The 26,770-nt window shown below is 45.6% G+C and overlaps 2 protein-coding genes across 2 annotated transcripts; both read right to left on the reverse strand.

Annotated features, from left to right (window-relative positions):
* Window positions 1-1,416: 1,416 nt before the first annotated feature.
* On the reverse strand, window positions 1,417-9,484 carry LOC146682230 (cyclic nucleotide-gated channel alpha-3-like). The gene is made up of 7 exons (XM_085447259.1): window positions 9,400-9,484; window positions 7,404-7,490; window positions 6,760-6,816; window positions 5,716-5,934; window positions 4,068-4,169; window positions 3,882-3,988; window positions 1,417-3,787 (listed from the first exon to the last, which is right to left on the reverse strand). The coding sequence occupies exons 2-7, from the start codon at window positions 7,475-7,477 to the stop codon at window positions 2,433-2,435; spliced, it is 1,914 nt and encodes a 637-aa protein (XP_085303385.1). The 5' UTR covers window positions 7,478-7,490; window positions 9,400-9,484; the 3' UTR covers window positions 1,417-2,432.
* A 4,084-nt stretch (window positions 9,485-13,568) lies between these two features.
* On the reverse strand, window positions 13,569-20,432 carry atp1b1b (ATPase Na+/K+ transporting subunit beta 1b). The gene is made up of 6 exons (XM_085447891.1): window positions 20,232-20,432; window positions 18,253-18,381; window positions 16,768-16,923; window positions 15,316-15,500; window positions 15,093-15,176; window positions 13,569-15,003 (listed from the first exon to the last, which is right to left on the reverse strand). Exons 1-6 carry the CDS (start codon window positions 20,323-20,325, stop codon window positions 14,743-14,745), a joined length of 909 nt encoding a protein of 302 aa, XP_085304017.1. The 5' UTR covers window positions 20,326-20,432; the 3' UTR covers window positions 13,569-14,742.
* Between the last annotated feature and the right edge of the window lie 6,338 nt (window positions 20,433-26,770).

The following is a 26,770-nucleotide window of genomic DNA, read 5'->3' on the forward strand; positions in this document are numbered from 1 at the left end:
AAATCTTTTTTACTTTCGATGAGCAGGACGTGGATCCTGTTAGGTAATGTTTCCTGTGGCACTCGATGCGACATGCCTCGTTCGCCTGCTCACGTGGATCGGAGACTCGGGGTAAGGATCTTGTCCAAGGATATTTGTACCTCCTGAGCTGCTCTCTGGGTGACGTTGAAGGGTGGACATTCTTAAATTTGGGTGGGTCAATGAAATGGTCATTTTGGTTGGTTCTAATGATGGGTTATACACAGAAATGTGCTTGTTGCATTCTTTTGAAAGCTTATTCGCGCTGTGTGCTGGACTGTGTTTGGAAACAAGAAGCAGGCAGACAGCAGTAACATTCTTGTAATTATTACAAATAAATGCCAGCTGTAGTTGTTTGTATAGACTGGCATCGATTTAAAAGACTGCATGTGTAAGTATGACTTTATTCCTCACTCCAAAAAGTTCAGAGAAGAATCAGGATGACATGAAGAGCCAGAAGATGATGACACAGCCAGCAGAAGAACTGTGGCAAGCTCATCATATTCAGTTCCTTTATTATGAGTTAATTTTTTTTATAGTAGGAAAAACAAAAGAATACAATTCTCAAGAGAATGAGGAAATCCATCAGCAGACAGCTAAAGATCTCACATGACTAATGTCCATCCATCCATCTTCTTCTGCTTATCCGGGGCCGGGTCGTGGGGGCAGCAGCCTAAGCAGAGAAGCCCAGGCCTCCCTCTCCACAGCCACCTCCTCCAGCTTATCCGGGGGAACACCAAGGCGTTCCCAGGCCAGCTGAGATATAATCTCTCCAGCGTGTCCTGGGTCTGCCCCGGGGCCGCCTCCTGCCCCGAACACCTCACCCAGGAGGCATCCATGTCAACTAATGTCAACACTGTTAATCATACATACGACATTAAAAGAAATAATTCTTTGTTTTGCACTTTAAGATTTTGGAACAACACAACTTATTTTCTTTGAAATAAAGCGTGCAAACTCTTTTTGCTTACTAAACTAAAATTGCTCATGCTTGCAGTAGATGCTTCCTCAGTGACACCTGCAGAGCTCTGGAATCTAAGCTTTCACTGCCTCGTGCACATTTGTGTTCCTTCATGCTGACTAAGATCGTTCACAGGAGCCTAACTGATCAAATGTTGAATGTAAAAGCAGAAATGGAAATCATAAACCCTGGACTTCAAACCGAAGCCTGCGTGAAAGTGCCAACAACTGCAGTTCCTGTAGTCATTCCCCACAGACTCAAAATGACTTGTAAAAAACAGTTTTGGTGTCTATTGTTTGTTGTTGAGGCTTAAAGTTAGGGCAGATGTACCAACATCTGCAGTCTGCATGGCCCTACTTCTGCTAACATGGTGAAATGGAAGTCTCTGCTCGGATTGAGGCTTTAGAGCATGTTTCAGGGGAAAGGATACACCACTTTTCAAGAGTTTATTGTCACTTTATTATTTTTAAATTTATTTACAGAAAGCACATTTCTTTATATTTAAAATAAAAATTTGATGATACATATTTTGAAATGCTTTTATAATATTTGTGTAGGTGTACAGAGGCCCATTCAGCAGATATGTTCCAGTGGAACCTCCTGATCTATGTTCATCATGGTAAAGACTGCCTGAGCTTTAGAAAAAAACTGTTTTCAAAAATATCAGAACAGCAGTTTGCAGCTGTGCTGAAGGATGAGGCGGTCAGTTAAGAGCAAGAAAACCGTTACTAGTTTGATTCCAGCTGCAGACACGAATCCGTTCAAGGTTGCGTCTGGCATAAAACTGTCAGTCATCTCAGAACACGCAGAGGCGAAGCAGCAACAAAGAGCAGCTGTTAAATCTCCAGATCTGGTTGCAGTTTCAAATCTCTCTCTCTCACTTTAATGACCAGAACTGAAACTTGTCGGTGTGGTCCTGTTCTTCTAAATGAATGTAGAAAATATTCATAAAAGGTCCTTTTTAGAATTCTTTTGACTAATTGCGTCCTTCAGAAGAGTTATTCTGATCACAATAAAAGGAGAAGGTCCTGTATGTGCAAAGCCCAGGTCATGGTGTCGTTGCTGAACGAGCCGCTCTGGGATTCTGGGCAGAGTAGTAAAGAAAACGTTTCCCACCAGTATTGGTTGGATGCTCACACCGATGCTAAAGTAGTGCTCCTTTAGAACCTGCTTGACTGCTGCTGTTGATTGGTGGCAGCTTTGTCTTTGCTTTTATTCCAGGTTTGTCCCTCCACATGTTTCTGATCATCGCGTGCAGCCTGTTATTGTTATCACTAACACAAGAAAAGACATAATGATCCACATGGTGGTACGACCCGTTGTTGTTGTCTATGTGTGGAAACATTGTTTGAGGGCAGTCTTATTATTTTTGCATCTTTGGAAGTACTGAGCGGATGCAGTGTACTAGTCCCTGTAAAGAAGACACTCCCTATGTAGTACTGATGGCCAACCTCTACTCATCTACTCTGAGGCTTCTGAACTGGTTTGATAAATTACTGAGGCGCTGCTTGAGTTTACGCTGAGAGGAATCGTATTGATTTGTCAGCTTTCGAAATTTTGCTGACATGATTTCGAAACTGGCTTCAATCTGATCGACTTTGTTCTCCAAGTCTTTAGCATCGGTAGCACCGACAAGCGACTCATCTATGAGATTGTCTTTCATCAGAATGGCCCTTCCTTTCTCCTCCAGAGCATTCTTAGCATCAGGATACTCTGTTAGTGCCTCCATGAGATCATCTTTGGACAGGGCAAAGAGATCAGAATAGCCCACGCTTCGAATGTTAGCTGTTCTTCGGTTACCTGCCTTACTACCTTTGATCCCAAGGATGCTGATTTCTCCAAAATAAGCTCCGTCACTAAGGACCACAAACTGGGTAACACCATCATCTGCTACTACAGCGAGCTTTCCTTCTTTGATGATATACATTTCCCTACCAATATCCCCTTTCTTACAGATGTAATCCCCAGGACTGAAAACTTGAGGCTGAAGCTTCAGGACCAACTCAATAAGCAAACCAGCTTCACAGTCTTGAAAGATGCGCACTTTTCTTAGGGTTTCCAGATGTACGTTAATGGCTATCTCTGCCTTCAGCTTGTCTGGCAGATTTTTTAACACTTGCTTTTCATCGCAGGTTTTCCCCTCAGTCCACAGGTAGTCAAACCACTTCACCACCCTCACCTCCAAGTCTTTAGTGACCTTTCGAAATTGCATGTACTGCTTGATAGAGTCAATCTTCGCCTGGAACTCTACACGTGCAGCATTCATGTTGGAGATCATGGCTCCAACATTTCCAACAATTGTTGCAAAGATCAAAACCCCAGTAAGAAAGTCAACCACGACAAAAAAGTATTCAACGTCTCGGACCGGCGGTGGTGTCTCACCAATAGTGGTCAAGGTAAGAGTGGACCAGTAAAAGGAATAAATGTACTGTCTGGACAGCTGAGAAAACTCTGGTTTTTTCGGCCCGGGGTAGACCCATGTGTCTGACCCAAAACCAAGTATTTTTGAGATGGCAAAGTACAGGCACCCATTCCAGTGGATGATGATGATGATGTAAAGTACAAGATTAGCGATTCGGAAGATGTTTGGAAAATTGGTTCGCGTTTCAGTCCGGTCGAAGAACTCAAAGAGACGGCCTAACCTAAACAGCCGGTTGAACCTCCACTCTGGGTTGTTGATTCCAATATAGAAGAAAACAATGTCAGTAGGAATCACTGATAACATGTCTAACTTGAACTGGGGTGTCTTCATGTACTTTTCCTTCAGGATCTTTGTATCCTTTACAACAAGTCCTTGCTCCAGAAAACCTATTGACAAAGAAGAAAACGATAATCATTATCATATACTGTATTGAAGATTTTATATAATGACAAACTGAAAATCTTAGGTTTCCATCAGTACCTGTCCTGGCTCTCACAAAGATGTCCATGCAGTAGAGGGCATCTGACACATAGTCCAAAACCAGCCAGAGTGTTGAATTTTGATACTGTAGCTCATTAAAACAAGCTCTGTATGGAAACAAACCATGACTGAGACCCATGAACACTAACAACGATAAGAGAAAATACTAAATACATGAATTCAAACCTTGCCACCAGGAACATCAGATTGTAGAACACTGGGACAGCTATTGTGAGCAACCAGTAGTAATACATATCCGTGGCTGGGTCCATGATCCACACCTCCTTCCTAAATGAGAAGAAGTTCCCTTTTAATAAAAGTATGTATTTTTTTTTTAATTAAAAAAAGTTAGAAATGCAATGTGAGCTTAATTTTGGCAGTAGTCACAGCCGATCTGCAGCCTGGTCATGGATAAAGTGTATATTACCTAACTGATTGCAGAGTAGTTTCTGGAGGTTTCAAGGAGGTAATGTGCACATGCAAAAAAAGCAGTCCTACATATTTGTTTAATATGTGCGTTGAAGGACATGTCCTGGTCAAAAATGACTCCAAGGTTCCTCACAGCATTACTGGAGGCCAAGGTAATGCCATCCAGAGTAAGAATCTGCTTAGATACCATATTTCTAAGATTTTCAGGGCCGAGTACAATAACCTCAGTTTGATCTGAATTAAGAAGTAGAAAGTTAGCGGCCATCCAGGTCTTTATGTCTTTAAGACATTCCTGCAGTTTAACTCATTGGTGTGTGTTATCTGGCTTCATGCACAGATAGAGCTGGGTGTCATCTGCATAGCAGTGAAAATGTATGCTATGTCTTCTAATGATGCTGCCTAAGGGAAGCATGTATAATGTAAACAGAATTGGTCCTAGCACTGAACCCTGTGGAACTCCATAATTAACCTCAGTGTGTGAAGAGGACTCTCCATTTACATGCACAAACTGGAGTCTATTAGATAGATATGATACAAACCACTGCAGCACAGTACCTGTAATACCTACAGCATGTTCTAATCGCTCTAATAGGATATTATGGTCGACAGTATCGAACGCTGCACTGAGGTCTAGCAGGACAAGCACAGAGATGAGTCCACTGTCAGAGGCCATAAGAAGATCATTTGTAACCTTCACTAAAGCTGTTTCTGTGCTGTGATGAGCTCTGAAACCTGACTGAAACTCTTTAAATAAGCCTCTGCAGATGATCTGTTAGCTGTTTGACAACTACTCTTTCAAGGATGTTTGATCTGAAAGGAAGGTTGGAGATTGGCCTATAATTAGCTAAGACTGCTGGGTCTAGAGATGCTTTTTGAGTAAAGGTTTAACTACAGCCAGCTTGAAGGCCTGTGGTACATAGCTGATCATTAGAGATAGGTTGATCATATTTAAGATCGAAGCATTAATTAATGGCAGGACTTCTTTGAGCAGTTTTGTAGGAATGGGGTCTAAAAGACAAAACTTTACTTTGAAGGCAAACAGCCTCTGTTTCCATTTTGTGCACCATTCTTCAAAATCTGTACATAAAATAAAATAAATAGATAAACTTTTTGAATGCTAGATTTGAAATTACACCCAAAAGCAAAGATAAAATTGTCTGGATGTTCCTTTAACATAACATTAAGTTTTGAGCAGTATGATTAAAATGGTATCATGAGCGGTAGTCTCTTTTTTTGTAAACTGTATATTGAACCATTGGTGGACTCTGCAAACTCTTACGTGGATAACCTTTGCTCATATCCACGCAACCTTTTCTCTAATAGAGATTTAATTATTTCAGGCGTAATATTATGAAATTCACAATATTCCTGTTTGTTACATCCCCAAAAAGTATGGTGTACTTACAGTTCTTCCTTTTTATCATCCTTTTTGGCGTCCTTTTTATCATCCTTCTTTTCATCCTTCTTTTCATCCTTCTTTTCGTCCTTCTTTTCGTCCTTTTTGTCGTCCTTTTTGTCGTCCTTTTTGTCGTCCTTTTTGTCGTCCTTCTTTTCATCCTTTTTGTCGTCTTTCTTTTCATCCTTTTTGTCGTCTTTCTTTTCATCCTTTTTGTCATCCTTCTTTCTGTAATGTTCATAAACAGGTAGGGGATGTACTCTTAATATCCTCTGTATTCCTGACATTTTCATCATCTTCTATCTCCTCCTGTGTCAGAATCATCCTCTTCAACCTTATTTATATAGCATCAAATCACAACAACAGTTGTGGCACTTGGGTGACTGTTGACACAGTAGCCCAAAAAGCTTCTAATAACTGGCGGAAGCTGCTAGAAGGTGGATCGCAAGACTTTCATTTTTACAAGCTCTAGCTCAGAAATGATGTGCTTGTCGAGGGATGCGTCCTGTCTTTAACCCCAGTGATCACCAGACACCATGACGCCTGAATGACAGTTAACGGTTTGAAAGTCTACTAGTATAAGAGCATTAAATTCAACTGAGCTCCTTTAATACAGTCTCAGTATATTGAGAGTAAATGTCATTAACGAGGGAGCTGAGAAGGTCACATTGACATGCTAAATGCTTCTTGACACACTTCTAGTTTTTGTCCCACATTTAGTTTGTTTGATCTCTCTAAATAAAGTCCTAAACTCAGCCCTTACACTCCACCTGAGGGCGGCCTCTAGTCTAACTCAAGAATAACACACATCTCTGTCACAAACATCCTACGCTGCCTTCGATGGCGACGATACGTTTAGCGATGAGACCTCTGCTCACTGATTGCTCAGCCCCAAATCAGACCCTCATCTGAACCACAGGTTTGACACAGCCCTGATTCAGCTGCCTGAACTGAAAGGTTTGTGGACAGCTGTAGAATCTGTACACGGACGTGGAGAATGTCGGACTCATCAGTGAGATGAGAATAAAGACGTGTGAGAGGACGTCATCTTACCCGTCATTGTTGTTGCAGTTGTTTGTGTTCTTTGCGGCGAGGACCCGTTGAACATCGCTGCAAGATCGATAAATCATTGCATGGATTTGCGACCAAGGAACAATTTAAGAATAAGCGCGGTCATAACGGGCAGCAGGAAACCAACCATGAGAAGATAAACACATCACACACAAAGGCACACACACGCAGGTTAATTATGAGACTGTAACTGGGGTTTGAACACATGTGAATAATACAAGATCATCTGTAAATACATGCAACACGTGTCAGCGTGTCCACAGTGGGTACATGAGTGGCACAACACAGGAAACCACTTCACTTGTGTTTCCTGACATAAAGACAGTAGCAGTGCCACCCTGCTCTCTTCTCTTTTGTATTGCATGTGCTCTTCACTGGGACAGCTCCACTAATTCCTTCACACTCTGCTCCACGCTGCTTCGTTTTATTCAGCTTTGTTGTGTCAGAGCCTGGAATCAGATTCCTTCGTCCTCTGCTGTGTTGGCTGTGTCTGACTGAGTACGTGGAAATCTAATTGTCAAACAACTGAAGCTAGTTGTGTTTTTATCACTTTTGAAAACAGCATATTGATGTTGAGTCCATTCAGTATAATAATGTTCTGTTGCAGCTTCGGGTTGAAAGCTCACCTGTTCCCCACGGCGCCGTCTCGTCTGCTGAGGACGGGCTCCGCAGGGCCGACGCTGCTTCTTCCAAAGTGCATCCTTGAAGACTACCTCGAATGAAAAATCCAAGTGACATACTGGATTACAGGAAAACACGACCTGCGCTGAGCCTGTTTCACCGGGTCCAAAGCTGCATACAGGCTCTGAGGTCAAAGGACACTTTGCTCATGTGCTGTCGTAATTAAAGTGTGAGCACAATGAGCACTTTAAATAGAAGTAAATAACTTTGTACTTTTTGAAGCCAAAGTCCCACATTCACAGCACTCGTTGGGCTTGGTAGTGTGATTGAATTCAATTCAGTTCATTTTATTCACACAGCGCCAAATCCCAACAACAGTCACCTCAAGGCGCTTTATATTGTAAGGTAGACCCTACAATAACACACACACAGAAAACCCCAACAATCATGTGACCCCCTATGAGCAGCACTTTGGCAACAGTGGGAAGGAAAAACTCTCTTTTAACAGGAAGAAACCTCCGGCAGAACCAATAAAAACTAATGATTCAGTGCAGAGAGGTCTATTAACACATAGTGACTGAAGAAGAAACTCCCAGTGCATCATGGGAATCCCCAGCAGCCTACACCTATTGCAGCATAACTAAGGGAGGATTCAGGGTCACCTGGTCCAGCCCTAACTATATGCTTCAGCAAAAAGGAAAGTTTGAAGCCTAATCTTGAAAGTAGAGATAGTGTCTGTCTCCTGAATCCAAACTGGAAGCTGGTTCCACAGAAGAGGGGCCTGAAAACTGAAGGCTCTGCCTCCCATTCTACTTTTAAATACTCTAGGAGGAGCTGACCTCCCAGCCCATTGTTGCTTCAGTGGGCTGGTTTCAGTCATTATGCAAATGTCCTGTTTATAAGTCTCAGCAGTCAGCTGAGACTGAAGACGTCACCTGATGATGATGAAACGTTTCTCCCACTGAAAACATCCAGATGAACAGAATCAACTTCTGGGAGAAATGAGTACAAACTGCATAAAGAGATAAATGCACCACAACTCCCACAGCAGGGCAGTGATCCCAATCACACCACCAAAGTCACCACAGAGGTTTGAGGATGAATAAGTGGAAGATATGTGTGTGAATGGGTAAATGAGGCATGCTGTGATACAAATCATCCATAGCCAGTACCTGTTGCCAAGGATGTTCAGCAGCATATTCTGTTTTATGTGACTTGTTTCTGTCTGGAAACTATAAATAATGTTTTCTATCTATTCTGTATCCACCGCCCCAAACGTGTCAAAGCAAATGGTTGGATGTTATTTCCTGTTAAAAATGTTTTTTCTTCTCACTGTAACCAAGTGCTTGCTCAAAAGGAAGCTGTCCGATTGCTGGGGTTTTCTCTGTGCTGTGATTTACAGGACAGATAAAGACAGCCTGTGGAAAAGACTCACAGACTAATAATAACGATTATGTAAGTAGTGGTATATAAATAAAACTGAACCAAATGTTGAAATGTGAAATTATAAACTGTGGCGTAGTTTCATTGTTTCATTTCAAACCTAAGAAGCAGAAACGTCCGAACACATCTGACCTCAGCTCTAGAAGCTACTCTGTGCCTGCAGTTATTAGAGAGCATGGTGATGAAGTCTGTGGCTGATGACACACTAAAAGGTCTGATAAACAGAAACATTTGCAGCCTGGGCTTCTACATATTTCATTTCATCCTTTTTTCTGTAGAAAATCTGTTGCATTCACATGAAATCAGAAGAGGATTCAGCAACAATGTTGTGACCAGAGTCTGCGTTTAGTTTACGGAGCAGCAGATAAAGAGCTCCTCTCTTTATTTAGCCTCGTTGGCTCTGCATGGTTCTTCTTTAGCACCGTTGACTCAAATCCCTTCACTCCCAGATCACAGCAGCTAAAATTAGAGTTTCAACCTGACATTTAAGCTCTAACTCTGGGCAGTTCTGCAGTTGTCTTTGTGCGATCACAGCCACTTCTTATTGTGTAAACTTACCTGAATGTGAGAGATGATGATGCTGAGCAGCTTCCACCTGTGAAGGGAATTGAAGATGAGCGTGGAATAAATCCCACGTCGCTCAGGTTTGTTTTCTCCTTCAAGAACCGAGCCGAGGACACCTGCTCACATACTTCTAATGCAAGTCACTGCAGAAAACCAGAGTCATGCTTTATGGTGGATGAGCTTTTCCTGTGGTGTGGGAGACTTTCTGCTTCTTGTGCACTCCGCACCACCTCCCTGCAGAAGACGGAGGGAGGGGGAGGAGGCGGAGGGAGGGGAGACATGAAGGAGTCGTTTTCCCTGCATACAAGAATCACCAGACAAAGAGCTGGCGACACCGTCTGTGACAAACCATCGTTTTTGTGGACTTTGTGAGTCCTGACTTCACAGAACTCGCACTGATCGTTTTACTGAAAGCCTTGAACAGGCGTCACTCCAGCAGTGTGACATGAACAGTGTGTGTTAGTGCAGCGGAGGCTTCAGTGTGTACTTACAGTTTGCTTATGAAGCCAATCCCACTGTGACTGTAGCTTGTGCTGGTGTAATCTTCATACATTCAAATGTTTTGACAGCATTTCCTGCAGGTAGAGAGTAGAGGCATATCAAAATAAAGACTTACTCTTTATTTTTATCCCTTCCAGTCTGAGTAAATCCTCTTACTGCGTGGACGGCTAAATTAAAACATCAGACTCCACCTGCAGCCGACGGAGGAGCAGGACCTCCTGCAGCCTGCTCTAATCTGAGCTGGACCGTGAGCTCGCTCACCGTCTGTGCTGCTCGAGTGAGAGCAGCTGCAGAGTGGATGTGACGGCTGCACAGGACAGTCAGTCATCATCTGACTGAGGTCTCCATCAGTGAGGTAGTGGCTGTGTCTGTGGCTTCACATGAGGAGATGCAGCTGTCACTGAAAGACGTGCTCGTGTGTGTGTGTGTGTGTGTGCTTAGCTGCAGCCACTCAGATTAGGAGCTGTAAATGAGATTGGAGTTAAGCTGTTGATGCCTTCTGGCAGACGAAGAAGAAGAAGTGATGATCAGAGTTCATGTGTCTAGTGCGGAACAAAATCTGTAAAAGCTCAGGCAGAAAACGCTTCATGGCCGACCAACAGCTCACCACGACACACTGCTATAGAGGCCGTGTCTGTGCCATATGCACACTGATGTGCTGGGTACCAATAAACAAAGCGCTGCAGCTCAAATGAAACTAAGTGTGAGGCCTGGTGCAACTATCAACAGCTGGTTTGTACAAGCAGACAGGGCTCACTGTCATCTCTCTGCTAATTCCCAGACCTGCTGATGTGTTAACAAGCTGCTGACAGCCACTCATCTCACTCACCAATTAAATTCATTACAGCCTCAGTGGCAGCTCTACCTGCGTCCCCAGAGGAGCATCCTGCAGCATCATCATGTGCCTTCATACGAGACCTTCCAGCTTTACAGAAACAAGAAAACATAGTCTAAATAATCAGCACAGCTGAACACACACAGTCTGTGCTGCCAAGAACACAGGTTCAACCTGGTTCCCAGAGCACTCCTTTAAATAATCAGCCAAGTTCTCCTGTAGCGTTAACAGACAAAAACCCCACTGATCGAGTCCTGAGTCTTCTGTTTCCTGTAGCTGCTGAAGTCTTTGCACACATCAGTTATTTGTCGGCGCAGACTGAATCTGTGTTGATGCTTTTATGTGTGAATCTTCCTGATTATGTACCAGCGCGTCACAGGCACGGACTCACGGAGCGCTGCTGCCCTCTTGTGTTCAGAAATAATCAGCAATACATCAGTGGTTCCCAAACTGTTTGCTGCCCCCCCCCTTTGTTTTACAAGAAAAATGACTGTCTGCAGCTTTACACGCAGTTACTGTCCCTCCATTTACAAAGGCAGAGGCGTCATTTTACATGTAGTTGTTTTTTCCTGTGTAATAATATTCAACATTGCTGTCAATACCATCCATCCATCTTCATCCGCTTTATCCGAGGCCCGGTCGCGGGGGCAGCAGCCTAAGCATGCTGTCAATACATTTTTCAAAAATGCCTCTCTGTGCAAAATGGGTTCAAAAACATAAACAGCTGTGGGATCCTGTTAGTCCGTGATTTGAAGAGCCCAGCGCTGCTCCTGACGAAGGAAAACCAACCCTGCAGGGAGACCTACCTCGGCACCTGTGCAGGTGAAGCCAAAGGGCAGATTTGCTTCACAATACTTTCTAGTCTTTGGCTTAGAATGAAGTTGGTTTGGAAACATATTCAGCGATGCTTCATCTCCTGCTGTGCGTTTGTGTGGGCGCCCTGCTAGCCGTGTCCAAGCTTTGTTTTTTTCCTTTTCATACCGTGCCCCCCCTGCCATGGCTCTGCGGCCCCGTAGGGGCGGGCCCCACACTTTGGGAAGGTCTGCATTAGGCCCACCATTATTACTTATTATTTAGACTGTGAGCACGATACGAACCCCTGGGTTTCTCCTGATGTCTTTATTGGAGTGTGACTCGTGTATGAACCCTTGGCTGCTCGGATAGAGAAGAAAAGCACGGTGCATTTACCAAACGTGCTTCGGTGTTTTCCACACATGCATCAATGCCCCTCCTGTAGTAAGACACCTGCTCACTGGTGTTGGCTGGTGGGCCTTGCTTGTTGCTGTGGATTGATTCTTTTTGTTTGGCACACAGGTGTGCTGATGCAAACAGATCGTATCTACCTGCATGCGGTGACAGGCGAGCAGGTTGATTTATGCAGAAGGAAAGTGAGCTGATTAACAAGGAAAACCAAGCGGCAGAGAACATGTAAAGATGAACAGTGAAACCAGGACACACGTGTCCAGGGGCCAAGAGGACCTCAGTTTGAAGCAGCTGTTATAAACATGTCCTGTTAAAAATCATCTCATCCTCTACATAAAGAGAAAATCATTTCTTTATTTTCTTTGGGCCAGTGCACAGCGCTTTACACACCCAGTCACACACTGTAGATACAATCATTTTGCTGCTGTATAATCAGCCTTTCTTATATACATCATCTCATCATATTTGGAATAATCTCTAATAGAGTCTGTTTCTTAATAGTGAGGTTTTTTAATATTGTAATAATCCATATTCATGCAGATATGCATAACAGATCACTTTTAGTGATGCTTTTAGTGCAAAAGCTGCTTGTCCCCCTGGCGAGCTCGTTCCTGCTCATAGCCAGCGCGCTGTGGCGTCACGGGCGATCGCTGGTTAACGGTCATCATGTGACGCATGAAAGCCAGATCGTTTCATTAAGGAGAAGTGGTGATGAATAATTTTACACACACACATTAAAACAAAAAAAGCCTCAAGTAAAGGGCGCTTTGCCCCCCGGCGCCTGAAACAACATCCCTGTGTTAGCTGCACACAGCAGCTTCCTCCTGTAATTACAGAAACTCAACACTGGACACTCAATAACTGAACAGGCACAGAAATCGTCCAGTCACGGTGCCCTGCCCTCAGCCAACAACAGTTCATTCATCACTGAGGCCAAACAGGAAGAGGGGGAGGGCCCTGTCCTCTGTCACACAGACAGGAGAGCCGACAGAGTTAGCAGACACTCTACTTTCAGTGTTGAGAAAGACTTTGTTCCACTGAAAGCAGCTTCAGACCTGTTTCCATCAAGCGTGAGATGAAGCTGTGTGAGCATCTGGAAGCTCTGAAAGAGCTCGAAAAGGAGTTAAACATGAAGTTCAGCCTGGATGTACACAAGCACGCTTAAAGCTTCCTTTGTAGTCTTGTCATGTGACTGCACATGAAAGGTCCTGCACACATGCACTCTGAAAACAGGATGGCTCCCAGTTCACCAGTGCCGAATGTCTACTTAGACGCAGAGTTGAAGTGAATAACAGAGTTTCCTGTTTTATAGAGCCTATAGCTCGAGCTGGACCAGGCGACCCTGGATCCTCTCTTAGCTAGCTGCAATAGCTCTGCATCCCATGATGCACTGGGTGTTTCTCCTTCACTCTGTTTAATCATTAACTATCAGTCTGTCCCCTGTAGTATGTAAACGCTCTACTGCATTACGAGCATGACACGAAGTATAAAGGGTTTTATACTGAGCTGCAGGATGTGGACTCCAGGCAGGAAGGACGGAGCCCCTCGTTGGGGATGGCGGGCAAACACATGATGCAAATGTGACGCCGACACGAGAACAGACAAAAAGAGCACGACACCAGAGGAAGGTCCAGTCGGACTTTATTGGTTTCTATCTGATTAAATGAACAGATGAAAAGTTGACTGGAGGTAAATTTATGGTCGAATGTTTTACATCAACATGAGATCCTACAGAATATTAAAGCCAACATCGTCATTCATCTAAGCCACAGAGCTCTGCGTGAACTCCGTGTTTTTGGACAAATGCATGGACATCAGGCCTGTGGAAGTTAGCCGCCTGTCAGCTCTTCGTTACACACTCGCCTACATTCACGGCCAGAACATAAACTCAGAGTTAACCGTTAAAGGTCGCAAGGCAAGACGCTGACAGCCTACAAAGGCGTACTGCATTGCTTCTGATAAAGACTCTCTTACACTCATCACTTTGGTATTGCATTATACATTACAATATTTTGCAAAGAAATAAAATGTACAACTGCATAAATATAAAAGTCTTCCAACATGTTTCATGGTTGCAAACATTCAGAGAGTTGCCAACAAAACAAAAACAAACCCTTTAGTTAGCACCGTCGCCCTTATAACAGGCCAGGGTCTAACACACTGGACACGAGTCTACATTCAAGGCAGAATCAAAAGTTAAAGGCATGAAACAAATAAAACCCAATCACACAATTGAACGATTTAAGGAGGTCTCCCACGATCAGCTGTAAAAGAAATAAAGAGGAGAGGTTTCCTGGAGTGCAGCGTTTTCCTTACATAGATCACAGCGAGGAACCATTTTATTATTAATGTTATTATTAAGGACATGTCTGAGGCTCATGGCTGGCACTGCTGAAGCTTGCTCATACAGTAAGATGAGGTTGAAGGACCTGATCTGTACACTCCAAAGAACTAGCTGCTAAAACCACACAGGCAGCGATACAGAGGGGACAGACAGCTCGCTATGCCGCGCACACAGACTCCGTGGAAGTGTCCCATGGCTTGTTTAGAGGTATCATTTACAGCACACTAAATATTATCATTGGCCCTATTGCTACGTTCCCCTAAATTTGATTCTAAGGCTAAGACAGAAATACAGAAGCAAGTGATGAAAGCAGATTACACAACAGTCCCTAACAGCGTTTCCCCTTCACTCAGCCAACACGAGCTAATAGCTACAGCCTTGCCCCTCTCATCTCATACAACTGACTGATACTACAGGGGGGTGGGGCGGGGGAGTGCTATGGGCCTGATGGCGGTCATGATTCTTCAACCTGGATCTTGATCTCAAAGCGTCCCTGGTAGCGGTCCTTCTCGCTGTAGTCGATGTTATCTCCGAACACTTTGCACTCGATGCGGAGGTCAGTGTTCCGGGTCAGGTTGGTGAACTGCAGCGCCACCAGCGGCTGCAGGTACTGCGGGTGCAGCTTCTTGCCGTAATAGGGGTAATACTGCAGGGGGAACCCTTCACCGATGCCGTAGTACTTAATCTCTCCGATCTTATCAGCGTCCTCCTCTTTCTGGAAGAGAGAACGTGCATACATGAATTCGTTGTCAGAGGACAGCGGGAGCGAGGCCATGCTACATGCTGCGTGCGGGCTGTGCGTACCTTGCTGGTGCAGTAAATGGGGATCACGTTGGGCTGCACCTTGGGTTGAGCCTCCTCAGGAATACTCTCATTAGAGGTAGGAGGCTAAAGAAAGAAGACGAGTTAGCCAAACCGTATGAGCGCTGACTGCTGCTGGGCTTTAACAACTAAGGTGACATTTTCATTTTCTACCAAGCATTGCACTGCTTTGGTCTCCAAGTAAACAAAAGAAGGCTAAAGTTACCCGTGGGCGGTAGTTGACAATTCTGTTCAGCTTCACAATCAGACAGGGTTTGCCCTCCTTGAAACCAAACTCCGTGTCCTCCAAGCCAGAGCAGGGTCCCAGCAAGGCCCTGGAGAAGCGACAGGCCTTTCGGACACCCACATCACTGTCCAAGTCACCCCTGTTCTTGTAGTCTGCAGGTTGATCTAGAGGAACAAGTAAAGGGTTACGTTTCCTAAAGTTGGGTTCTTCCAGGTCCAACATGGCATCTATCATAGTGATGGAAAGGATCCCAAACTAGGGCTGGGCGATATGACCCAAAATTCATCTCGATATTTTTTAGCTGGATGGCGATATAAGATATATATCTCGATATATATTTTTTAAAGCCATAAAGTAAGAACAAAAAGAGAGTTCTTAGTCAAAGCTGTGTCCCAGATGTCACACAGGCACTTTTATTAACATAGAGCAGATGTACATAAAATTTACTCAAAATTAAATTATGAGCATTTATTAAATAATAATGCTCCATAAATAAAAGAAACAATGTTGTTTTTGTGCATAACAAAAAGCTCACAATTGTGCAGTCAAAATGTAAACTAAAAGACGCTGAGCACAATAACAAAGACAGATTTCACAGCTGCTCTGTTCCCAACTTGTACTGCGTGACTGACAGCCTGGAGTTTGTAATCCTCTTCGCAACCACGTCTCTTAACAGGTGCCATTTATGGTCCTTATACACACACAGTACGGTAATATTACGTTGAAGCACAGTACGTATCACTCCGCGAGGCTCAGCCGTAATCCTCCGACAATCCATCAAGCGGTGCAGCTCCGTAGCTTACCAAAGTCGTACTAAAACATTTTTTGACAGATTGCTGAGCGCCGTGTACCACATAAAATCGGTTCGCGGCCATCAAGCACAACCAGAATTCATACATAAGGCGCGCTGTCAACTTTTGAGAAAATGAAAGGATTTTAGTCCGTGCAGCACCTCTGGGCTGCATGGCGTTAGCGTGGTTAGCTAGCTAACACGTTGACGCCGTCCAGCCCCACGCACGGGGCGATGCGCAGTAACTCGTTAACGCAGATTTGCCGTGTCCATCTTGTCACTGCCTGCAGGTGAAGCGATGGGGGAGGAGGGGGAGTTGTGTTCAGTGAAGGAGGGGCGAGGCCGAGTAACGTAAAGACGAAAGTGGACGAAAGAGAGGCAAACTTGCGGCTCCACAAGTATAATTATAACGTAACATAGACTATATCGATATAAAGGATATGGTCACATCTTATATCTCGTATAAAAATATATCGATATTTTTTAAAAACTCGATATATCGCCCAGCTCTATCCCAAACCATCACATACAAGCTCAGCCGAGCGGAGCGGTAATGCACAGATGTGTCGGACAACAGCACTTCCTGTTTGCAATCACATTTCTGTTATTTTCCAGTAGAAACTAGTTCAAGTGATGCTTACCTCCACAGTCTTCAAACTTCATCTGGTCTTTCTGTTTACTCTCATCGTACTTGTCCAGGAACTCCCTCAGAGCCTTCGTGTGAGGCAGGAAGGTCTCCACGGCTCGGGGGTTGAAGGCCATCTCAGCTTTATCTGACCGTGGGGTGTGTGTGAGGCCTGCAGGTGCACAATCACAGCCCTTTGTTATCGCCAACATTAACAACTATTGTGATGTCACCCAGTACGGTTTTCAAATCCAATCATTTTGGAGGCAGACGCCATATTTGCATAATACTTAGATCAGGTGAGTGCGGAGACGAGTGGCTCAACAGGTGGAGCTGTCTAACCGGACTAATGGCACTGAAGCCAAAGCTGCCCTGCCTGGTGCCTCCACTGCTGTATGAGACTGTGTGCACAGACTGTACATGTTTATAGCACTGACTTGCTTTTACAGCCTCAGGTGGCCATTGAAGGAACTGCAGTTTGGCACTTTCAGTGCTGCTCATCATCAACACCAGATCTACCAACACAATAAACTCTTGTTATACAGACAGTCCTGTCACAGAAGCTCACAGGCATCCTGGCAGTAGCACCACCTTTAAAGCTACCAGACATTCAGAGTTACAGTGAAAACACACACTGCTGCCAACGTGCAGAATCAGTGCAACATCGATCTCACGGCAGCATCCGAGGGACAGATACACTTTTCCCTCGGCTTTCAGTCATTGTGCTAAGATGGGCCGAATACAGTCTGAACTGGGACTCGGATGAAAGCGATGATGACTGGATATGAAAGCTGATAAGTGACTTTAAAGATAAACAGGGCCGCACTGCAGTGTGTGCTTCGTGTGTAACATTAACGATCGCTACACGACTTTAGCTGAAGACAGATGAGGATGCAAAGACGCCAACTGCCCCCAGCCTTCAGTCTCACACACACAGCCGGCCCTCTGTCATGGAAACAGAGCCGTGGTGTGTACACAGCAGAGGCAGCGGGGCCATTATACGGCGAGTTCTTCTCCACAACAACGTCAGGCAGGCCAGACTGAGCACAGGTGCTTTAAAGGCTACTTTCAGGTTTGGAAAAGTCTTTTTATGTGTGATGCCCAGCTTTGTGGTTACTGTATGTGAATGTGCTTCACGTCTGCACCTCAGACGACCTAGATATCGCTCGCTGATCAAGAAAACAACTGAAAAACTTCAGATGACGTCATTAAACTACAAGCAACATAACAATCTCTCTATTCAAAGTTAAACCCTGAAATGTTGGAATAATAAGTGGGAATTTTGTCAAAGGGTTTTTGGGAATGTTGACTAAATCGTGATAAAATGTTGGCGTTCTTACTGTGCAAACTGTAACATCTCCTCTTACCAGCAGCACTTTATAAAGACAGCGAGTTCAGCTCATTGCTGCTGCCTCCACAACAGTCCCAGTTTATCATGTGACCCCTAATAAAGATTAACTGGCCATCCTGTGAAGAAGATCAGCAGACTTCCATCTCTTACCAGGGGGTGCAACTCTGTCCTGCCAGGTGGGCTTGTATTCACTCAGAGTGAGCAGCATTGCTTGGATGGTGCCAATGAAGATCCCAGCCAGGCAGCCGTAGAATATAACATAGAACAGCGTAATTTTGACTGTGGGGGGGAAAAGGAAAGAGTGTCAGCACAGAGAAAGTTAAAACTGCTGAGAACATGGAGGAAATGGTGTTAGTTACTGCTGACTGGAATCAATATTTTAGAGGTGGTGCAGATGATATGTTACATGATCTTCAGACTAATCATATGGACCGTACAGCTGTGACTCAGAATGAAACTACAGCGCTAATGAGGAAACAGAAACAAGGTCGCCAAAAAGGAAAAGGTCAGAAGCTGAGTCAGCACAGGCGACTGGTTTCCACGGTTGGTAGAACGAATGAGACGCTGCACATAATGAATAAGCAACACAACAAGAACAGCCTCAAACCTGCAGGACAGACGAGTGCTGTGAGGAAGGTCACAGTAAGACAGCGCGCCAACGCCTCACTGTCACGTGGTAACAGCAGAGCTACTGCGTTAGACACTTTGTCTCCGTCTCCTAAGGAGACTTTCACAAGACTTCACGAAAATTAGCCGTTATAAAAAACTCAGTTAAGCCGAGTGACAGCAGAACCTCAGCTTCAAGCGCACCTTTGACCTGACGGAGCTGCAGTAAGCCGGCTGATAATAGAGTCTCCAGATTCATTTAGATTAATGAGTGGCTGGAGCTGCTGTGTGTGCACAGAGCAGACAAAATGACTGCAGAGCCATGCGTCACTCTGAGGGGGAAACACTTCCCAGCCATGAGTGCTTTAAACCTGACATGCCAACACTTCTATAGAAACAGTGGAAAACACACTTTTAAGGAGTTTGAGTGAACTCGGAATGAGGCTCACAAAAGACTCCCAACTACATCCCTGTATCAGTAACACAGAAACACGATCCTGTAAAGCCGGTCCTCACAGGACTTCAGCCTTCTCATCAGCACACTGCAACTCAAACCCCGAATGAATCCGGTTATGCTACTGTGAAGTTTATTCCCAGCAGCTCAAAGTCATCCAAACCCCACAGCCACGATTCACCTCGCTGCTTGCAGGGTGTAGGTGCACGCGCCTGTCCTCACGGTGTCACAAGGTCACCTGAACCAGTTATGTGACATTTTACCGGAAGTCGTTACCGGCAAGGGCATCTTAAACTCCAGCATCCCCCGGGCACTACGGCCCTCACAGTGCCAGGACATCTGTAGGGGACACACACACACACACACACACACACACACACAGGAAAACTCTGATTCTAGCGATTTAAACTCCTTAATTAAAGCGTGCACGCTCACGTGCACGCTCACGTGTACCGCTATCGCAGCACTGCGCATGACACACTGAAACGCATCTGCACTTTGCGATGACCTGAGAAGGGCGAACCGTAGTCCCCGCTCAGCTCGGGTCCAAACCGAGCACACGCCGGACTGAACCGGGAGTCCACAGAGATGAAGCGGTGACATTCACACGAGGGGCAAGGACATGCGCACTGCCGAGAAACGGGAGAAGAAAGGTCGAGCAACTTAATGACCGCATTGTTCCTCGGACTACAGCGACACCTGAGCCTGGCTCCTTCACCTTGGCTCACCTTGGACTCTGATGCAGTTTTAACCCTTTGCCTGCCCGCTTCGCACCTGCCGAAAGACACCTTGACCGTTTTACCCGACAACAATCAGCCAGCGCGGACGACTCTAAGCTCCAATCAGCGCGCGCAGCACCGGCTCTTCGCACTGCAGCGCGCACGCGCTCCCTGCACGGACAGCACGAGCACAAACATCACGAGCCTGCTTCACTGAACGAGCTCAGCGGCAGCTCGGGAGTTGTGTGTCGTGTGTTAGTTACAGACACCCAGAGAAAGTCGGCTCAAACAGGTGCTTGGAAACACAGACGGCCGTGAACGCGCGTTTGCCCAGTCTGCCCAATACTCACACCAGCTGCCCCCAGTACGGCCGAGCAGCTCCCCTGTCTCCGAATTCCACAGGAACTTCTTCCATCCGCCATCGTCCTTCTTATCGGAGGGCATGTTGCTATAGTTCCTTTAGTCGTCCCGGGGAAGAACACTCCGCGTGCTGTAACCAATTCCCAGCCTGTCCGAGAGGCACCCAGCGCAGTCCTCCCTCAGGCTCCCCAATATAAGCGTTCGCCCCTGACTCCGCCCGAAACTCCAGCAGTTCACCTAGGAGGAGGGAGGAGCAGCGCTGACCAATTAAAGGCCGCACACCGAGCGTGCGTAACTCTGACGTGAGACAGACCGACAGAAAGCGGCGCAAGTGGGCTCAAAGTTAAAAAAAGTGGACATATAGTTCTGTACATACTCTACAAAAACCATAGCCTGCTTAGCCCCTCCCTCACACACACACACACACACACACACACACACACACACACACACACACACACACACACACACACACACACACACACACTCAACACTTCAGCGATGTTCTGAGGATTTCACCGTGTTCACATGAAGTCACTGCATGGGAACAAGTCACATCCTTAATGCGAGATTACAGTGCAGCAACCTGCAATTCTCAAACACGCCGGCTCCTCTAAACAGTCATTATGGTGCAAACAATACAGTCATTTCATCCCCTTCACCAGTGAAACAGAGCGCATTCAGGGGAAGCTTGTGGGCCTCGCTCTCAGACCTGTTCCCACTTTAACTTGGTGGGTGTCCTGTGCTGCTGTGCGCAGTGAACCCCTTCTCACACACACCTCGGGGATAATAGGCTCTAGTAACTTAGTATATACCATATCCTGCCTTCTAGAGCCCGTGTCCCTCCTCTGAGGCTGCCTTCAAGGGCGTTTCAGAGCCAGGGTCATAGTAAGCTGATGTTCTACCTAAGATCAAAGTATGAAGCATTCATTTCAGACCTTTTAGAATAATACAGCATGGATGTGAATTCAGTTAGGAAACAATAAAAACACGAGTCCGTTGGAACCTGAAACCATCAGCTCACCAGCCTTCTGCACATTTATGTTGTGTGTGTGTGAAATCACTCAGCAGTGTGCTGCCCTCTGGCTTTCTTCAGCTATGTGCATTTGTTTGAATATAAACATTTGTGTGTAGGTATGATTGGTCAGGATTGTGCACATGCTGGTTTTGACCTTTAAATATCACCTCAAGGACAAGATGAGTCATACTGAGCCACCAACACTGTCCGGCTCTGTGACACTATCATGATGGAAAGACCTGCCTGACCTCTTGCTCAAAGTCAGGTCCCTTACTCTTTCTCCTTGTCCCGACACTATCACCCTGCCCACACACTGATGTTTATGGAGGGCTGATGGGGAGGTAAGCCTGCTTTGGACAACAAAACCTCCTCGTGGTTAATCAATGCTAACCACCGCGTACAGAGATGATCAGGGCTTTAACAAACTCTGGCTTTAAGCCTAAACTTTGATGTAGAAAACCCAAAGTAATCAGAGTTCAGAGTTCAACCACCTCTGAAACAATAATACAAACGAATAAAAAGCCACGATCAATGGATCAAGGAAATATGGGAAGAGGAGAGCTTTGGTCTGAGTCCACTGGAGCAAAGAAATCTGAATGCCTGCCAATGCTGAGCGTGATATTTATCTTAAGAGGAGTGGAGAAAGAAGTCGTTGCTATCTAACTCTTTCATCATTTAGCCTATTTTCCTTAAGAGATGATAAAGCCACAGTCTTGCTGGACTCCTCCTTATATTAGATTTGTTTTTAAAATCTGCTCAATCAGCTGTAACCTGGCAGGAACTGGTGATGCTCGCTGACAAATATGTATAAACAATATGAGCCAGTCCTAAAAAGTAGGACTTCAATTTTAATTATCAGTCATTACCTTGTGTATTTATAAAAGACTCTACAATAATACAGAGAAACACCAACAATTAGTGTGCACTTGGTGACAGTGCATGATGCTAGCTAGTGAAAGAGTTGCTTCAGTGCATCCTGTCACAAGACAAGAAGAAAAATATTTGCTTTTAATCAGTCTCGTGTGTCTAAAGCTCGACGTTTTTTCTGTGCAGTGATTATCAGATTGATGTGGAGTCACAGACTGCACGGACACTGTAACGTTATAGAACAACAGATCTTTGATGCTGCTATGAGGACATCTCGGTCCCAGATTTGTATGTCATAATTGTATGAAACATTTAGCAGATGTGCAGGGAGCCATCAGGAGGAGATGTTACCAATGTGCTGCACCAGCCAGGTTCTATTTGTAAGGGGAAAGCTACTAAAAGCTTGCATGTGCAAAAGGACTTGGCCTGGGTACAGAGTCTGTGTGATGAGGGTTACTCAGACCGTGGCTCACACTGGTGAGGTGGGTGGGGTTGTGGAGTGTTTGTTGGCAGTCCGAATGGTCCAGGGGAAGAAGCTGTCAGTGAGTCTGGAGGTGTGGGACCTAACTGATCTGAGAGGGCAACCAGAGGGCAGCGGATCAAGGGGTCAGCTCGGATGGTCCTGGTTTTTCTGAGAATGGAGGATCTGGCGATGGCCTCCAGGGATGGCAAATTACCCTCTGTGCAGCCTTCCTGTTCTCAGCAGTGGCGCCTGCATACCAAACACCCGGGCAGAAGGAGAGCCGCTCTCCACTGAGGAGCGGTAGAAAGCCAGCAGCTGCTGCCGGTAAAGGTTGTTCTTCCTCAGGACACAGAGGAAGTGCAGTAACTGCTGTGCCCTCTTTCCCAGGACGGTGTTGTGGGTCCAGGTGAGATTGATGGAGATCTGGGTGCCCAGAAACCTGAAGGTGGAGACAGATTCCAGCCTTTTCCACTTATAAAAAGAGGGGAGTGGAGCTGTCTGTGCCTCCTGAAGTCCGTCATGAGGTCTCTTGTTTTAAGAACGTTCAACTTCAGGTCCAGTGGGACAAGTTCTCCACCTCTGCTCTGTTTCATCTCCATCACAGATGAGCCCGACCACGGTGGAGCTATGGGCTTGGCGATGATGTTGGTTGCATGGGTTGGTGTACAGTCATGTGTGTTCAGGGAGGTGGGGGCTGAGTCAGGCTGATGAGCCTCTGTGTCGTCACCTCACAGAATATTCTTGTTCTGGGGATCATCTAGAATGTGAGAAAAGCCCTTTGGTCAGCAGTGGTTTCTCCTTGAGGTTATTTTTGCCCAGTCTCTTTCTTATTGTTCAATCATGACCTCTGACCTTTACATGTGAACCTGCACTTCTTTAGATGCTGTTCTGGGCTTTTTCTTGACCTCCTGGGTGAGTGATTGATGTGCTCTTGGAGTCATTTTGGTAGGTCGGCCAATCCTGGGAAGGTTCACCACTGTTCCAAGTTTTCCCCATTTGTGAATTATGGCTCTCAAGTGTCAATATCTGCTGATATCAGCCTTCCAACAGTTCATTCATCATTTGCTGAGCTTTTCTCCCTTTATCAATAAATCATCATTTAAACTTCTTTTTGTGTTTACTCCGGTTACACCTTTTTGCACCACTGTAAAAGCCTTTGGTGATTTTGGGTGACCATGAGCTGAAGGCACATGTGATGTTCACACTGGGCACAGTAAGCCGGGCACCACAAGGTGCACGAGAGACACACCCAGTCACGTCCCGTGCAGGCCTATTCATTCATGTGTGGACTTGAGTGGTGGCGGAAGCCAAACAAACGTTACCTGGTTCGTCTCAGTATGACTGCGGTCGAGACTTTGGTGCGACGTGTTGCTGGCTGTTTAAGAGTGAGCACAGCGAACGTCTTTATGACAGCTGAGAGCTAAGCAGGAAGAAGTCAGAACAATCTAAAAGAAAGCCGACACGTCCACATCCCCTCAGATTAACAGAAAGCAGCAACGAACACAAGAGTCCAAACAAAGGAGGAGGTGGAAATGTCGTTGGGCTTGAAGCTGGTATTTGTGCAGCGTGCTATCATGACATCAGGTCCTCCTGAATCCTGCTTTACGTGCTTCATCTGAACCCTGACCCGAACCTCTTAGTCTGATCATGGAAACGAGTTCACATGTGTAGGTTTGACATGTAGCAGGTGCCTCACGTCTCATGGTGCTTTCATGCATATCACAGAAACGGGACCAGTGTGGGCTCGAGTCAGAAAGACTCGCTTCACCTTGATTCCACCCTTCCGACTACTACACCACATGTTTACTGTGTACACAAGCTGACATCTAGGCGTGGTCGCTGTCAGACAGCAGGCTCCATCATTAGAAAACCGCCAAGCCCGGCTTCTCTGATTTCAGCCTCACTCACACACCAGCTCCACCGCATAAACACAGGAAATGAGCATCACTGTCGAGCAAATTATGAGCATGTCCTCAGCTTATTTGCTGAGGCTAAAGTTTTAAATGACAAAGTAAAAACCAAGAAAACGTGTTGGTGATTGTTGTTCATCGTGAAGCCTAACGGAGGACAAACAGACACCGTCGTTGTCAGGCGTGATTTTGTAGGATTCACCTGAAAGCCTCACACATGATCCTGTCTGCTGTCTGTCATGCTTATAACGTAGTTGTAGTTACCTGCGACTGCTCAGCACATCCAAACAGTAATGACGCATGAAGGCTTCCTACATACACGAGAAGATTAAGGCAGTGAATGTCGGATATGAGGCCAAATATGACCTGTTGCTTTGCCTGACATGCTCAGAGAGGTTCATTACTGACTCGTTGAGTCAGCGCTGTGGATTACTGCTGTCTGTGTTTTCTACTCCTGCCTTCTTCGTGTTTCATAAGCAAATGAAAGGAGTGGGACTGACTGAGGTAGAGTGTGACGAGGCAGAAGTCGGTCTCCTTCTCAATAATTAGCAGTTAAATGCTGCCGGAGCTGCAGACGTCCTGGGCAGACAGATACTTCTAAAAGCAACAGCTTCTTGTTTTAGCTTCATTTGTGTCTGAAAGTGGATCTTACCACCAGGATACAAAATAATAATTAGTCAGCTTCAGAAGCAGTGGGAATATGTTTGTTCTAGTCTCTGTGAGGGGCCAAGCTGCAGGCAGTGTGGGCTTTATTTACCCCCAAATAAGAAAGAATATTTTACAAAACATCTGTGAGGCTCTGGTCCCAAAAGGTCAGAGGTCACAGTAACTTCACAAACAAACCAAACTGCAAGCACGGAACCAAAGGGTGCTGATGTGTGACTGACCAGACCACAGACAACAGCACACCAACCACCTCCAAAATAAAACCAAATCTATGCTGTGGCAACACAGAAATACCCACAACATGAGATCAATACCACATGTTACCATGGCGCCTGTTAAAGGTATGAATATATTTGGATGAGAGCAGAGGTTGAAAATATGCAGGACAGCTGGCAAACTGGTGTGAGGGTCAAGGGTCAAGGCTCCCCGAGGGAGCAAAGGCCTCCTTGCAGCCAACGGAGATTAGCTGCAGCGCAACGTGAACACTTTGCTGCTACACAGAGCGTCGCTCTGCGCTCAGGACGATGTTCCTCACAGACCCTGTCAATCACAGCGGCAGCGTTCCCTGTTTGCAGTGGCACCTTCATCGGCATAATGTGTCCTGTTCTGAGGAACACGGCAGGAAGTAACCGTGTTTCAGGACAGGGTGGTGCTGCAGGGGTTAGCGCTGGTGCCTCGCAGCAACAACATATAAAGTTGAACCTTGCCTGGGCCCTTTCTGTCCTCTCTTGTGTGGCTCTCCTCGGGGGCTTGTGGGAGGACTACATTATCTGTGAGTGTATAAGGCAAGTATAGTTACTATGCACCTCATCAGTAAGACAGGAAATACAAGCACATTACTGGTGGTGGTCAGAGGGGCCGATGGCGCGATATGGCAGCCTCGCCTCGCCTTGAGGCGACTTGTTTGGCGCTGTATAAGTAAAACTGAACTGCTGAGCTGTCTCCCGGCGCCTCGGTCTTTCGTTTCTGCCGTACGCTGATGCAGAGCAGATACTAACGAGCGCACTAACGGTGTTTCAGGCCATCACTGTCCATAGGCAGAGCTCCTGACCTTGATCGCACTATGCTGCTGTTTACAGGCCAAACACTGACAGGAATGTTCCTTTCTCTCTTTACTTTCATTCACCGTATGGAACTGGATTTACTCACAGTGTTTTCAGTTAACTGGAGCATGGAAGTCCCTGACAGTGCTGCACTATTGTGTTCTACCTTGTAAGTTGCAGTACAACACTCATCTGAGAATCCTTGTATCTCAGTTAATCTGATTTAATCTAATATCTATACTTGCTTAAAGAAGTCGTGTCACAACCTCACACACCTTCGATAACTACACCAGAGCCTGCCGCTGAAAGGGTATTGTGTTCAGACAGCAGAACAGAACAAAGGCTATTGTTCTGTCGATGAGCAGCTGTTCTGGTTTGGCTAAATTATATCTGAAAAAGGACATCATTGTTTTGCATTTTCATATGAAGCTGATGTGGGTTTGAAATGACAACGGTTTAAGTACAGGACTTGATGGACTGCAGGGAGTCAGATAATAGCCCTCCTGTGTTTTTCTCTTCGCTGTCTAATATCCTGGAGTTGACTCATTCTCAGTCTAACAGT

Source organism: Copadichromis virginalis, linkage group LG23 (assembly GCF_057382275.1).
Source record: "Copadichromis virginalis isolate Kocher_CV1m ecotype Utaka linkage group LG23, C_Virginalis_male_GT1.1, whole genome shotgun sequence".
Taxonomy (NCBI): Eukaryota; Metazoa; Chordata; class Actinopteri; order Cichliformes; family Cichlidae; genus Copadichromis; species Copadichromis virginalis.

What these genes read in the sequence shown, in the direction of transcription:
- LOC146682230 (XM_085447259.1), bottom strand. Translation starts at nt 7,477, where the DNA reads ATGCACTTTGGAAGAAGCAGCGTCGGCCCTGCGGAGCCCGTCCTCAGC. An exon ending in AACTGCAACAACAATGACGG is followed by an intron (nt 5,935 to 6,759) that starts GTAAGATGACGT and finishes TGAACATTACAG; the next exon opens with AAAGAAGGATGACAAAAAGG. An exon ending in GATGATAAAAAGGAAGAACT is followed by an intron (nt 4,170 to 5,715) that starts GTAAGTACACCA and finishes CTTCTCATTTAG; the next exon opens with GAAGGAGGTGTGGATCATGG.
- atp1b1b (XM_085447891.1), bottom strand. Translation starts at nt 20,325, where the DNA reads ATGCCCTCCGATAAGAAGGACGATGGCGGATGGAAGAAGTTCCTGTGG. An exon ending in CCGTACTGGGGGCAGCTGGT is followed by an intron (nt 18,382 to 20,231) that starts GTGAGTATTGGG and finishes TCCCCCCCACAG; the next exon opens with TCAAAATTACGCTGTTCTAT. An exon ending in TTGTCAACTACCGCCCACGG is followed by an intron (nt 15,177 to 15,315) that starts GTAACTTTAGCC and finishes TTCTTTCTTTAG; the next exon opens with CCTCCTACCTCTAATGAGAG.